The 16,114-nt window shown below is 42.7% G+C and overlaps 1 protein-coding gene across 1 annotated transcript in view; it reads right to left on the reverse strand.

Moving 5' to 3' along the window:
* Nucleotides 1–1,335: 1,335 nt before the first annotated feature.
* The window catches only part of CHST9 (carbohydrate sulfotransferase 9), a 291,401-nt gene continuing 276,622 nt past the window's right edge, over nt 1,336–16,114 (reverse strand). The window contains exon 6 of the mRNA XM_006068136.4: nt 1,336–4,490. Within this exon, the coding sequence (XP_006068198.1) occupies nt 3,402–4,490 (1,089 nt within the window). The 3' untranslated portion in view covers nt 1,336–3,401. The remainder of the gene's footprint in view (nt 4,491–16,114) is intronic.

Here is a 16,114-nt window from a genome sequence, read left to right on the forward strand (position 1 = left end):
TTCAATTTTCACTTTCATGCATTGGAGAAGGAAATGGCAACCCACTCGTGTCTTGCCTGGAGAATCCCAGGGACGGGGGAGCCTGGTGGGCTTCCATCTATGGGGTCGCACAGAGTTGGACACCACTGAAGTGACTTAGCAGCAGCATAGGTAGTTTACCAGGTTAAATAACTGTGATTCTGGGTGTAATTACCCACTTGTTACCCTAAGAGTAATTCCAGACAGGAGAATAACAGAGTGAAGGGGCCTGTGTTACTGCTGCCTATAAAAATAAATAAGATCCTTAGGGTTTAATTAGAGGACTAACAATTACACCTAAAGCATGCTAATGTTTGCATGGGAACATTGGACATCTGGAAGATGAGTCCAGATTTGGTCACTTGCCTGTAGGAAACTACATCCAAGAAATGGTGAGTGTCCAATGCAGCAGTGATGCTCACATTTGGCATTTGTACACAGGCAGAGATGACAAAGGTGAACGTAAGCTGGTCTGAGAAATAGAGCAATTCAGGGGAGATAAATGGGAAATGGGGCTTCCCTGATGGCTCAGATGGTAAAGAATCCACACACAATGCAGATGACCCGGGTTCGATCCCTGGGTTGGAAAGATCCCCTGGAGAAGGGAATGGCTACCCACTCCAGTATTCTTGCCTGGAAAATCTCATGGACAGAGGAGTCTCATGGTTTGCAGACTGTGGGATTGCAAAGAGTCAGACACAAATGAGCAACTAACACACACGCAAACACAAATGGGAAGTGTATGTAAAATCCCAGGATTATGGCAGCTTCTTTGACCGTAACACAAAAAGACATCATTTAGAAGGAAGAACAGGTACATAAAAATGTTCTTCCTTCATAATAACACACATGGCCCCAGGAACTCAACCACACAAGATGCCAGCTGGCATCAGAGAGTCCACTGAAGAAAAGAATGTCTACAGGGCCTCTAATGGTTACAGAGGCTCTATAGAAAGGGCCAGGAAAGGAACTTTTACAGCATAACAGCTTTTTTTTTTTGGCTATACCTCTTGGTGTGGGGGGTCCAGGTCCCCAGCCAGGCATTGAACCCACATCCCGGCAGTGGAAGCGTGGAGTCCTAACCACTGGACTACCAGGGAATTCTCAGAAGAGCTTTGATACAGAGCACTGTGTATCATTTTCTTCCTCTCACCCCTCTGCTCTACCACCAATGCCAAACAATCATATATATATATATATATATATATATATATATATACATACACACACACACACACACATAAATGATTGTGCATATATATATGATTGCATATGTATATTATATGATTGTGTGTATATACACAGTATATTCCATAGTTTCAAGTGCATTAGAGATGCTAATAAGAGACAGGATCCTCATTTCCACCTTCTTTCCAAGTTATGAACAGAAAGGTTTTTTGTTCTTTATATGGTTTCAAGAGTAACTTTGAGAAAACTGCCTCTCCCCTTTATATCAAACCCATGTAAAACAAGTTTTGTGTAGTTTAGGCATAAAATGTTAGGCTTCTTGGCATATTTTCTATTCTTTCTCTCTTTTCCTCCATAAAAAGCTAAGCTCAATGTCTCTAAGTGACTGGGAATCCTCTCTACACGGTATAGCAAAATCTAAATGATATCATTTAGATGACTCGAGTAAAACTCTGCAAAGACAGAGAGCACAGCTTAAGTGCATGGTTTAGAGGCAAGAGTAAATGGAGTGGAAAAGTAGTAAAAGTTGGGTTTTAGAAGGTTTAGTACTTATGATCTGGCGGCCCATTGCAGTTCCCCTCTCCTCAGGAGACAGATGGAATGGGGCACGCGAGTGTTAAGAGGGAATCAATTCATGAAAACTCAGCCATGAAATGGAAAGTCAAAATGAAATAAGCATGAGTGTAGCTATGTTGGTCTATTAATATTCAAATATTAATACCTCCTTTTCTTTGAGAGACATTGCTCAATATTTACTGACAAGAAAAAAAGATAGTTGGAGGAGAGGAATGTATTTAAGAAAAGTGTTTAAACAGGGTTTGAATGTGTGGTTTGCTTAACTCTGTGTAATTGTCGGCCAATTAGATTTCCCATCCAAGTGCATTTACCAGTTCAGGGTCTCTTGGAAAAAAATTTCCAAAATGCATTACAGCTTTTCATAGGGGTGACACATAGTCCTATTTACCTAAGACTCTGACTATATGAATACAATAGTATTTGATTCTGTTAGAGAATAAACTTGAAAAGAAAAATATTTTGTTTATGCATAAGCCTATTAAAAAAACTTTTCTAGGGGCTCTCCTGTTTATTCTGTAGAATGTAATCTATCTTTGAAGTGGTATATTAGTTTTTAAAAAATCATTCCCAAGCTGAATAATTAGACAAAAGCTATTCTTAGAGTACATTCCCATCTAAAGCTATGCACATGATGCTTTGATTCAAGTAATATTCTTATAAAACTTTGTTATTGTTTGAGGTCTATATTCAGAGTGGCAACTTTTGTTTTTGATGCTTTTCTTATAAAACTTTGTTATCATTTGAGATCTATATTCAGAGTGGTAACTTTTGTTTTTGATGATTATTCCATCCTGAAACAATTTCCCCTCTGCCCAATTAAACCAGAATAAGGAGCACATTTTGTATCTGATGAAGGTTAAACTTCTCCATCTCGGGCTTCAAAAGGGAAGACCTTTAGTGATGCCATTCATTTTGTCTCTGCAAAAGGCTCAAAAGAAAACAGAATCAATTCCCTTAAGTTTTTCTGGACGAGGAAGGTTGTTTTTGTTGCTTTGATCTTAGCATGTTGTGCATTTTTTATTGGCTGTCGAATATAAAAAGCCATTGCCTCATCTGGTTTTTCTGCTATATTCTCATATTGTAAATCACATAATGCCTTTCAATCTAAGTAAAACATTCTGGTCCAAAATGCCATTTCAGAATTGATTTATCATTACAGTTGATGGAAACATTTCCAGGGGTGTAAGGAAACTATCCAATGTTTGATTCATATGCCACAGACTGCTAAAAATATCTCCATGCGCTTTAGACAACAGATTCCAGGATGGAGACATACACTCATGCTATTTTCAATCGTTTTTCCTACCCTTGAAAGAGGCAGTTGTAGCTTATGTAGCAGCTGGCTAGGTTATTGCTTCTATAATATAATCCATAATGCAAAAGCAGCTCTTTTCCAAACATTCTAGAGTAACTGAAGTTGTTTACATGTCTCTGTTAGGTAATTTTCCTATAACTTTGTGCCAATTGGTTTCATACTATTTGGTAAAAATCTTCATTCAATCAAGACAACTGCACTTAGTTAAATTTTTTTCATACAGAGAATTATAGGAAAGTTACAGCTAGCTGATTTGAGGCCATCGGCATAAAGTCAATACAGAGTTTTAGAAAAAGAAAGCAGACTACAAAAATGGAGTTGTATAATTAAACATCAAATAGTCCAAGTAATAAAAGTCATAGATTAACTGTCTCTCAGTTCTAGTCAGATCCTTTAAGTACTGTCCCACCACCTGAGCGTTGGTTCTTTTATCAGAAGAGTGCCTGTCTTTAAAGTTGGGAAATTTCAGTTCTTTTGGAGCTCCGATCAGCTGTAAAAAGTAATTGGCGTCTTCTTCCAAAGTTTCAAATTTCCCTACAAAATCGTAGTGGATCAAACAGGGATAGCAGAGTTTGCTGACCTTTTCCCAGTGAATGTCCATTCCTACTGGACGATGCGAGTCCAGCAAATAATGGATGAACTCTTTGAATTTGACTCCAGATCCATTATTTAATGCTTCTTCACAGGCATTCGGCCGATATTTCTTTATAATTGCCTTTCCAAATACTGGATGGTAATAACTATTGGGGTGTTCAAATTTGTCCCTAAATGCTGACACTAATCTTTCCATGGGATCACGAACAAACACAGCTTTGGTGTAGGTGTTTAAACGACTATAAATCCCTTTTAAGTCAAAGCTGTCTAGCTTTTTCAAGTGCTTCCCGTAGTGAACAGCATCATGGGAGATGTTGTACGCAGAGGGGGCCAAGCCGTTGAGCACCATCAGAATTCTCTTCCAGTTGGAGCAGCCAGCCTTGGGTACTTCACAATACAAGATCTTGTGTTTATCTTCTACGTAGATCCTGGAGACCATGTGAAAAATGTGGGATTGAGGACGACTCACCCCACCATATTTCTTGCAAAATTCCTGAAGGAGAGACCTACGTTTTTCTTGAGTTGCATCAATTCTCTTCCATTTGCTGTCTGTGACTAAGCTTTTATTTAAAGGCCGAATGTCTACTGACCAATTCGTTTCGCTGAACTTCCTAAAGAGGATCTTCGTCCCTTGCTGTTTTTCAGTCAACTGAATTGTTGGTGACCCTGGGTTCCTGCTCAAAGCTGGAGCCTCTCCTTGGGAGTGGTTGGTCTCCGTGAAGACCCTAGTAGGGCTCTTGGAGTTGAGTAGATTTGCTGGTTTATCCTTGGGATCCTTGAGCATGTGGGACTTGGGGTTCTGTTAAAATAGAGAATGAGAAATGTTGAAAGAACATTCACAAATATGCGTATATTGATAAGGAGCTTAACATAATTGTTTTAAAAGGCTATCCAGGGGGTCACATTTCATGTAAGCTGCCAGAACAGTTTAGCAAAGCATGCAGAAAATATGGTTCATAAACTTCTTCATAGAAAATGTAACAGGGAAAAATGGTATCCGGGCATCGTTTTGAACCAAAGCTTCACATTGTACAGTATATTTATTTGGGTTATTATTATGTTATTCATTTAATATTCATGTGGTGTATTACTTTAATAGATTTTCTCATGCACATTTATCTGTATATTATTGGGATAAAACTACTAGTTGTTTAGAATGTATTTATTTGGCTGTGAGTGGTTTCAGTTGCAGCGTGGAGGACCTTGTTCCATCATGCAGGCTCAGTAGATGTGGCATGGACTTAGTCTCCCCCTGGCATGTGAGATCTTAGTTCCCTGACTGGGGATTGAACCTGCATCCTCTGCACTGCACGGTGAATGCTTAACCACTGGATCACCAGGGAAGTCCTCAAACTACTGGTTATTGATTTGAATCTATGGTCACTGTAAGTTTGTTATTATTTTTGTACCATCTTTGTATCTGTGGCTGTCAATTATGTAATCTTGTGCATGTGTGAGTCTTAAGTCACTTCTGTTGTGTCCAACTCTTTGTGAACCTAAGGACTGTAGCCCGCCAGGCTCCTCTGTCCATGGGATTCTTCAGGCTAGAATACTGGAGTGGGTTGCCATTTACTCCTCCAGGGGATCTTGCTGACTAAGGGATCAAACCTGCATCTCTTTGTGTCTCCTGCATTGCAGACGGATTCTTTACTGCTGAGCCACCAGAGAAACCCTCATACAATCTTACAAAGTGCAGAAAAAGTATACACAAGATAGAAAGGAAAAAGCCCTGAATTTTCTATCTTAACTTTGCCTGTAATGCAATAAAATATAACTCCATCATTCTGTAGGTCAATGATTCTTGAGCTATTGAAGAGTGTGTGACCTTCAAGCATTGACTTAGTGCATCTGAATGTAGATACAAAATGTAGCTGTATTTGGATTGAGATTTTTGTTGTTTTTTTTTGGGGGGGGGCATTCTATAATGTGCAGAATATTTCAGAGTCATAAATTATAACCTAAAATTGTAGCGAGGGCAATTATAAAAGTTTAATGGCCACTTCAGTTTTCCAGGCACTTGCAAAAACTGGTATATAATTTTTTCACCTTGGAAAATGTTTTATTTTTCTAAAATTCATTTATCACAATAATTTAATAGTATCACACAGTTTCATTCATGTATGAGACCTTCCCTCTTTCCTAAGTGAAGAAAGACTAGGGAATCCAGAAATGTCTACTCGACGTCCTGCAGTACAAAACTGTATCAAAAGTAGGATGAGAATTTAGTTCTCTTGGTGGGATGGTTCAGCCCACTTACCGTCTGTTCTTCATCTGAATATATCCTTCCTACAACTCTCAGAAGTGACTTGATAAAGGAAGTCATGGGAGACAGGGTTTACAAGGTGGCTTCCTCTGATAGTGACACAAATTTTAATAACCTTGACTTTTACCCTGGGTAAACTACAGAGGCTTTGGAGAGTTCTGAGCAAAGAAGTAACATGATCTCACTTGGATTAGAAAAGGATGGCTGAGGAGACTGAACTGAAGCTATACACGTGGGGTTGTCAGCAGGGTATTAGAAAGATGAATGAAAAAAATGATGTGTTGGGGGACTAAAGCATGGGACTACCAGCCTAGGGGGAGGAGGGAGTGGCGGGGAAAGTTTCCTAGCAGATTTGTGTATATGTACCTAGAGGGAGACAGCTACTGATATAGATGGATTTACCATTTTGTTCTCAGGGTCGAGAACAGTCTATAGCCTCTAGTAATTATTTGTTATATGGAGGAAGAAATGTATGACTTGGCAGATTAGGTCTTCAAGGATGATTAGGAGTTTTCTAGCAAATTGAGCAAAAGACCAGAGGAATGAAACACTGTATGGGAGCCACCTCCAGGCATCACAGTCCTTCCATTGGCTGAGCTTCAAGGAGAGATGCTTCTTTCCGGTGGAAGAAGGTTGATTGAGTAAGCCCTGACCACCATACACCAACTTGTGGAACCCCATAAAACAGTTGCCAAGATCCACCACACCACTGAGCCAACTATTTGGGGTTTCAACTCTAAAAGCACTTGTCTGGTATCTTCTCAGAGACTGCCAAGGTGACCTGAAAGCTTTGAGTCCCTCTTTACCCTGATCAACAACTTGTAGTCCACAAAGTTTTCACTATAATATAAAAGTTGACTTGAGGTTTTGAAATGGAGCACGACCCCATGGTCCTTGCCTCCCATGTCCTCTGCTGGCCTTTTGTCTGTGGAAAAAATTTTTGCCAACAAGTAAATTTAATCAGGGAAGTAAAAACATGAAGAAGGAAAGGAAAACAGTCAAAGGTGACCAAGCAATCATAGTTTAGTCAGTAAGCAAAGCCAAGGACTTTTAGATCCTCCTCAAGGGCTACCCAGGTGGCCTGGGTTCGACCCCTGGTATAGGAACTAGAAGTATCGTTTGGGCTTCCCTGATAGCTCAGTTGGTAAAGAATCCTTCTGCAATGCAGAAGACCCTGGTTCGATTCCGGGGTCAGGAAGATCTGCTGGAGAAGGGATAGGGTACCCACTCCAGTATTCTTGGATTTCCCTTGTGGCTCAGCTGGTAAAGAATCCGCCTGCAATGCGGGAGACCTGGGTTTGATCCCTGGGTTGGGAAGATGCCCTGGAGAAGGGAAAGGCTACCCACTCCAGTATTCTGTCTTGGAGAATTCCATGGACTGTATAGTCCATGGGGTTGCAAAGAGTTAGATACGACTGAGCGACTTTCACTTTCAAGGGCTACAGATAATATTCTGAGCCATAACCTGTCAGCTGTCTTGTAGATACTGAAACCCCCAGCAGCTGGGAGAAGTCAACCACATGATGACCAGACTGCAGCCATGATGTAAGCTGCCACAATTCTGAGAACTGGCCTCAAGGAATTGGAAACAAACCGACCCTGGAATTGAAGATTAACTGTACCTAAAACAATCAAGATGACGCTAGTCAGACCATTGATGACCAGTTTCAAGATGACTGTCAAAGCTGACTATGCTGTTTCTGCATATATTCCCCCCATCTATAAAAGTTCTTGCTACCTGATTGTCTTGGAGGGGGGCGGTCGACCTTTGGACAGACACCTGCCCACCCCCCAGTCCCTGTTCCCAGCATCCAAAATAAAGCAAACTTTCCTTTCCACCAGCCTGGCCTCTTTAATGGCATTTGAGTATCGAGCAGTCGGTCCCCACTTTTGGTAACAGTCTGAAAGATCACAGGGTCATTCACTGGCACGGGAAGTACTGAGCATAGCCCTGAGATCAAACTGCCGCTACATTTCTGCTGCTACTTCTTCAACCCCAACGATAAGCAATAATCGCTCTTATTGTTAATAGTCATCATTGTTGTAATAGTATTTTATCCCAGTGACCTAGTGAATTTCAAGGCTCCCCAGTTGTCCATTATTATCCAGCCTGTAATTTGTGTGTCTACAGATGGCCCAATTAATTCTCTCCCTGCCCCATTAACAAAAACAAAAATGAAATCAGCCCTCTGATCGCCCTCTGGACCTTCTGCTTGTGGTCATCAGATTTCCCTTTATTCTTTTTTATTTTTTTTTAGATTTCCCTTTATTCTTCAGGGACTTCTGGAATGTTTGCTTTCCATGACTTTCTCTGATGACTCTTGCACTTTTTCAAGTAGATGAAACTTCACTTCTTTATGCCACTTGTCTCTCAGGCCAGAAGATGGGGAGGTGTTTGCTTGTCCTTTCCTGTAGCTTCCAGGACACGCCCCCAGCCTGCCCTCCTGCTTCTGGGAAGCACCTGGGTCCTGCTTCACCCCCTTTTCCTCTCCCTATCTGGTCATCTGCTTTTTCCACTGACCTTTCCACTTTGTGCACTGAATACTTCAGCTCCAGGCTCAGACTCTGCTTCTTCATCCCCGCTTTGTCATCATGTGTAGTGACTCCGACACCCAATAAACCCTCTGCTCCTTGACCACCTTGCCTTTCACAGAAGCGTCTCCACTTTACATGGACCTTGCTATTGCCAGAGTCTGCACCACCTCCATCACGTCTCTGACCCCTGGCATCTAACCATCCAGTTAGTTCATCAGGGCTTCCAGTTCCGCAATTCTGTGACCACTTGTCACTATCTTATTCAAGCTCTTAGCAGCCAGCATGCCTGGTGACTCTCAGAAGTCACCTCTGTAGGGAGGTGTTCCTTGTACACCTTGTTTAATTTATGTTCCCCTCTGAGATTTTCTCCCACTGAACCCTGCTTATTTTTCTCATACTACTTATCACAATATGAAATGATTTTACTTACTCCTATGCTATTTCCACCCCATCCATCTCTCTTGCCCTAGAATATGACTGCACAGGTCTCATCTTTCTTGTTCTTTGTTGGATCACTGGTATCTAGCATGTTATCTGATGCATAGAAGATGACCAATAAATAATTGTTGAATGAATAAATGTGATTATAATTTAACAATGGGCTTCTAAGGAGTCATTTTATGACCTTGTTGAAGAAAACCAGAGCTAATCAGAAGATCAAGGTTAACTTAGATAAATAATTGACTGATTCTTGTTAAGGGGCCGAAAATCTGTATTCAAACAAATCTTTGGCAGAAGAGAAGACAAATAAAAGAGGCACAAGGAGAGCTGTTCATGCTGAAGTAGGTGTGGAGGTGGGACCCTTACCAGCCTGCCAGATCAGATTGGTTCAAAGTCACTCAGTACTGCCTGGGAACTCCTGGAGGCTGGCCAGCCATCTGGACTCCCAGGCCTCACTGTGACGCCCTGAAACAGAATCTGGGGAGGGGGCTCTTGGCTCTAATTTACTCTACATACAGGTGTGCTTTCCTGCTAAGTCGCTTCAGTCATTTCCAACTCTGTGTGACTCTATGGATCGTAGCCTGCCAGTCTCCTATCTCCATGGGCTTTTCCAGGCAAGCATACTAGAGTGGGTTGCCATGCCCTCCTCCAGGGGATCTTTCCAACCTAGGGATCGAACCCTTGTCTCTTACAGTCTTCAGAAGACTACTGGTGCCATCTGAGAAGCCCAACACAAGCATTAATGGCAATTGGGGTCCACTGAACTGGAGCATAGCAGTGGAAGGTGAGAAAAAAAAAAAAAAAGAGTTCATCTCATACAATTCAGGAGAGAGAGAGAGACTCCCAAATATGCTGGATGCGAATATTTCAGTAAGCAGAGGTAAATGCTGTACTATAGGCAGGGTGTCATGTCGGCCCTAACACGGACCAGTTGAAATACCCTTCACAGATATCCACTGCCCTTTGCTGGAGGTCCGTATTTCTCCAGACACTTTCCAATCACCAGTATGTCTGGGGAGATCACTGCACAAGGGAAAATGCTCATATAGACTTCAGTCTCCTGCTGGTTTACCGAGTATCAATCTGTTTCCTTAGCTCTGATCAAATCAAGGTATGAACAAAGGCTTCACTCCAGGCACCCCATGAGGCTTCTGGGTGAATGGACATGAGACCCTCTCCCAGCAATGCCTCATTTCACCATCACTCACCTTTATAAAAACAATTACTAGGATCTTGTGACATCCCTCCTCTCCCCTCCTACCCCTGCCCTGCCTCACTCTACTTCCCTTTAAATCACAGCAAAGACCGAGGGGTTTGGACTACTAATAGAAAGGTTAATAGTTTTTTTTTTTTTTTGGCTGTGCTGGGTCTTCATGATGGTTTGCAGGCTTAGTTTCCCTGCAGCAATTGGAATTCTAATTGCCCAACCAGAGACTGAACCTGAGTACCCTGCATTGGAAGGTGGATTCTTAACCACTGGACCATGAGGAAGTCCCAAGGTTAATGGAATTTTAAATTGGAGGCTTAAACCAATGAATTTCCATCATGATGGTGATAATAACAACAGAAACAGTAATAATAAGAGTAAACTTCCATTCCCATTTTCCTTCAGGGCACTTGGTTCAGACTGTCCCTAAAGCAAATGCATATAAAGTCAAACTTATCCTGTTCCTCCCAAAATTAGCTCCTCCTGCACTATCTTCTATTTCTGAAATGGTTCTAGTACATTCTGGTCCCCACTGACAGAATCTGAGAGATGCTTTGACAATCAGAAAGTAAATTGGTTAATTTACATCTCATAAAGTCTTTCAAAAAAACTTTTCTTTTGTACTTATTATTTCTTAATTGGAGATATTCTTTAGTAGCCTCCTAATTGGTTTTCCTGAAAATTACTGCCAAATTAGTCTTCTTAAAATATTTTATTTTTCATCCCTTAAAATCTGGAACTGGTTCAACTACAGATATGGGGTAGGAAATGGCAACCCACTCTAGTATTCTTGTTTGGGAAATCTCATGGACAGAGGAGCTTGGTGGGCTACAGTCCATGGGGTTGCAAAAGAATCAAACGTGACTGAGGGACTGAGCACACACCAACATATAAACGAAAGTCTTATTTCCTTAGTTGGCGTTGGCAGCCTGTCACCACTGGATCTCTGCTCACTTTGTGGTCTGCTCCTTTCCTGATGTGTTCTGTCCTTTACTTGCTTCTAGCAGTCTCTCAGCATCCCCTATCCATGCTCTCCTCCTTTATTGGGACTTTCTGAATCTCCTAAGCTGAAAGTCCCACTTTCCTCATTAAAACCGCCCAGGTCTCTAGAGAGGGATTCCACTCTCTTTGAAACAACTTCAGCACTTAGTCTGTACCACCTGTAAGGAAAATAACTTTATTCCAGCCTACACTGAGATTTGATCGTCTCACTAGAGAAACTCTTTTTCAGACACAGCTAAATTGTAAACTCTGACATAAAGCTAGGGTTTTCCAAGTGTGCCTTTAAAGAGTGGATATTACTGTAAAATTAGCTGCAAGACATGTAACCACAGATGAAAAAAAGAGTATTAAAAGAAGTGGAACAAAAATTGTGGAATATACATGAACTCTGCAGTAAATGTGAAAGCCTCACTCTCCTTAATTTTTAAGGTCTATGGTACCTCTGTGAAGTCTTCTCTGATCTCCAACATTTAAATTAATTGCTCTTCCTCTTTCTCCCTCAAAGTCATGGAACCCTTACTATACATCAGGCACTGTGCTAGATGACAGTGATGCGGTGGTGAAGAAGACAAATGTGGTCCTTGACTCCGTGGAGCTGATATCCTTATAGGAAAAAAAGTCAAATAATTACACACTTAATTAATATACTGCCACAGTGGCAAAGGCTCCAGCAGGAAGCTGTTGGAGGCTGGGAGAGCAGAAATGTGAGTGCAGGGTACTAAGATAAGTCTGCTCAGTCTGTGAGTCGGGTCCTCTGTTTAACACTTTTTGTTTCTTGCCTGGAGAATCCCAGGGACGGGGGAGCCTGGTGAGCTGCCGTCTATGGGGTCGCACAGAGTTGGACACGACTGAAGCGACTTAGCAGCAGCAGCAGCAGTTGGTCTGTATAGTTGGTTATTTAGGTGACTAGCTTTCCAATTTATTTACGTTTATTAAAGGTCAGAGTACAGTCTAATTTTTTTTTCTCTCCTTTCTGTTTGCACCCATTCCCACTAGCGCCTTTTTATTTTAGATTTTTCATATTACATTTTCTAAGTCACTTTCCTGAATATATGGACATTCTATTATGTGATTGAACTGCTTTTTTAAAAATTTATTTTTAATTGGAGGATAATTGCTTTACAATATTGTGTTGGTTTCTGCCATATAACAACGTGAATCAGCCATGGGAACTGCTTTTGCCTTACTTTGTCTTTTTAAAACTTATTTTATATTGGAGTATAGTTGATTAGCAATGCTGTGATAGTTCCCGGTGCTCAGCAGAGCAACTCAGCCATACATATACATGTATCCCTTCTCCCCCAAACTCCCCTCTCATCCAGGTTTCCACATAAAATTATACAGAGTACATTCTTATAAATCTGTATTATTGCCATAAGTATCTGGAATAGTATTTTGCATAAACATATGTTTTGATTCAATGGAAGCAAAAGCAATATCATTCCTGTACTTCCCGTTTTTCAGGCAACTAACTTACATTGGCTTTATGCTGTCATGAGTTTCAGTTCTGCAATACTTTATCTGCTATTGTGAGGCTGATGGAAACTATGTGCTCAAGGATTTTGATCATTCATTTGATACACATTGAACTTCTGCTATATGTTGTTCTTGGCATCGTAGAAATGGATGAAGGAGATAAAATGTATAGTCCTGTGAGGAAGCCAAGGTTTAACTGGGTTGATTAAAAAAAGCAGCTTGTGAAAAAATTGTGACAATTGCCATAATGAAAGGATGCATAGGGTATTTGGGGAACAAAGAAAATAGTACTTCATTTTTCTCAAGAGCTGTTTTGTGGGGCAAATCTCACAGAGGAGGTGGATGCCTGAGAGTCTAGGAGGATGACTGGGAAGCTGACGGGTGGACCAGCCAGGATGGGAAGGTACCATCAGGGGGACTCTTGGGGGACCAGATTCAGATAAGAGGAGAGGCAAGCGGGTTGGATTCATTCCAGGAAGGCCTTGGGCCCATATAGAGTCTAGACTTTGCCACATAGGTGACAGGGATTTTTGAAGGCAGGGACTTAGAATGAGTATTCTGTAAACAGCAGCAGCAAGAAGGTATGCCTGGAGAAAGGGGATCATCTAGAAGACAACTGAGACTGTCCATTAGGAATTCTTAGGAGAAGAACTAAAACAATGGGGTAAAAATGAAGAAGAAGGAATTATTTGGGGCCAATTTAGGAAACTGATCAGACTGGGAGAGTGGCATGAAGGAAGTAGAGAGAACGGATTCCCATCTCCCAGAGAGAGGACACAGAAGCAGAGGGTTATGGGAGGCTGGGGTGTGGGTGTGGTGGGTACTTTAACTATCTTCAAGTTCAGACCTCTGGAGTGGAGGTGCCTCGGGAAATCTGTCAGGATCGGGACTCTAAAGCTGGGTGTACAGATTCGGGAATGTTGGCTAGTGGAGGTGCTAGCTGAATGTATGGGCTTTGAAAGTGTTTCCTAGATAGAGAGGCAGATGATCACAGTGTCTGCTGTTTACTAAGTGCCTGCTATGTGCAGACCCATTGCACACACCACCCCCTACTGCCATAAGAATCTTCCACTTCCGCTTTTCAACTGAAGAAACGGAGCCTCTTCACTGAACCTGTTTAAGGCACACAGGGCTTTAGCACAGGTAAGAGCCCTGTTCCAGGAAGCAGTCAAGGCCCTGTTTCCTCGCCATCCGCTGCCTGGTAGTCCGAAGCTACGTGAGCCCTGGCAACAGCACGCCGACTGTGACGGCAGCAGCGACTCTGGCAGGACACATTCCATTTGTCCTATTTGGCTAAGCATCTGCCAGACCCAGATCAGATTTGTCCGTGTCAGCATCTTTGAGTGACACACACGCCCCTCTGGCTGAGTCGCCGGCAATATTTGACAACTCAGCTTTACTCAGGGATGCCTCTTCAAAGCCCGCTCCAACCCTCTTCAGTCCAGAGCGGGCAACCCACACTTTGGTGGTACCGTGGGCTACCAGGGCCCTGTGTTAGAAACAGAGGGTGGCCTGGGGCACTGGATCTTGCCCGGGGGAATCTGGGGGTGTGCCAAGAGGGATATCTTTTCGGGATTTCAGGCTGAGAAAGAATGCAAAGGAAGACTGTAAGCCATAAACTCACAGCAAAGCGGGACAGAGAAACAAGAGAATAGAGTGGGTTACCTAAGGAGGGGGTCAGAGTGAACAAATCACGGACAAAACAAAGTTATGATCGATCTGTTTCAGTGGACGGTGGTATGGATGGTCTTCTCTCTCCACGCGTTGTGCTTATGCGCATGCTCGGTCGCCTCCGATTCTTCGCAACCTCAAGGAGTGTGTCCCTCCAGGCTCCTCTGTCCATGGAATTCTCCAGGCAAGAATACTGGAGTGGGTTGCCATTTCCTACTCTAGGAGATCTTCCTGACTCAGGGATGGAACCTGAGTCGCTTGCATTGGAAGCCGTATTCTTTACCACTGTGCCACCGGGGAAGCCCTGATCTCTTCAGGTATTAAGATAAACTTTATCACCTTCATTTTAAGAATATTACTTCATTAATGATAATATTTGAAGCTTTTTTGGAGGTTTCCAAAAGACGTAGTTTCTCCTGAGTATGACAATTTGATTCAAGATGTCATTGAAATGGCTGCTACGACGTATCAAAGGCCATAGACAACTCCTTTGGTCTCCCTTTCTTCTCAAGGCCAGGTGTGAGCGGCACTGGTCCGGATCATTTAGTCTGAGGCTGGGAGCTTTCAGTCGGAAATACTTCATCCTCCAGAGCTGGTACGATATGAGCGCCTGCTGGACTGCGAGGATCACGGAGGGGCGCCTGCCCCCTACAGCCCAGCCTTGGTAACTGCAACTGTTCGAACGGAGCCGTGGGGAGTGAAGAGGTGGGGAAGGAGGAACTGGGGACAGTTCAACCTTTCCTGTTCCTTTCTTTAGGCAGAGCCCCAGACCAGGGAAGCAGCATTTACCCAGGGAACTTTCTTCTCCACCCACTACAGAGCCACTTGAGCCCCTGGGACAGCAATGCCCACTGGCAAATAGCAGTGACACCAGCAGGGCTGGTGATGACGTCCAACCACACTCCTGTTACATGGAGACACTGATGGACAGAATTCTGCCTAATCTACTTACAGAGACACCGCTCTCATCAAGCAAACAGGGGAGCAAAATTCTCTAAAGGTCCTTCAGACACTGCATCTTTGCCCCCCTCCCCTTGCTATGATTCTATAATCTGTTTCTTGGAAGGAATAAACACATGTTGACATACCTTGTTCAGAAACAACATCACAGTCTATTAACTTCATTATTCCCCATGCCAGAGAATACTGCTCACGGCAGGAGGAAGGAGGTCTCAGGCTTCACACTGGGGATTTTCTTGGGCCCTCCCATAACTGTAGCCACTAACAACTAGACTATAGCCAATACTGTAACAGGATGAAAGTGGATGGATGAGCATCACTCACTTGTGAAACCCACAGAAAAGGCGGGCACTTCTGGACAGTTATCAGATCCATGGGAAGACTCTCTTGCATTACCTGAGACTCATATATTGAGATTCCTAGGTCCAGACCATGCTCCCTCCTGAGCAAGGGAGCACGATATATCTATATATTTGATATATTTATACCAAGTGGCAGGGAGACTGTGAGAGCTCCAGTCTGCTTTAGCTAAACCGTACCTGCTGGACCAAGGGAAAGGATGGGTGGGGAGGGTGGTTTGGGGATGAATATTGTCAGAGGGCTTCACCTGCGTCAAGTGCTGCTCAAACAAGTGCATCCTCCCCCCAACTCTGGCAGGTGGGGATGCGCACATTCCCATGAGACTTACTCAGTATCTTACAGCTGGCAACTCCTAGAGCTAAGGTTAAGATCCAGGCTTGTCTGACTCTTGTGTTTGTCATCATACAGCACATGTTTACCCCACAAGGCTCTCTGTGCCACCACGTCTTTATTTAGAAGATGATGGAATTTCCTTGCTCTGAGATCCAACTGAATATTATCTTTTGTA

The sequence above is a fragment of the Bubalus bubalis genome, chromosome 22 (assembly GCF_019923935.1).
Source record: "Bubalus bubalis isolate 160015118507 breed Murrah chromosome 22, NDDB_SH_1, whole genome shotgun sequence".
Lineage (NCBI taxonomy): Eukaryota > Metazoa > Chordata > Mammalia > Artiodactyla > Bovidae > Bubalus > Bubalus bubalis.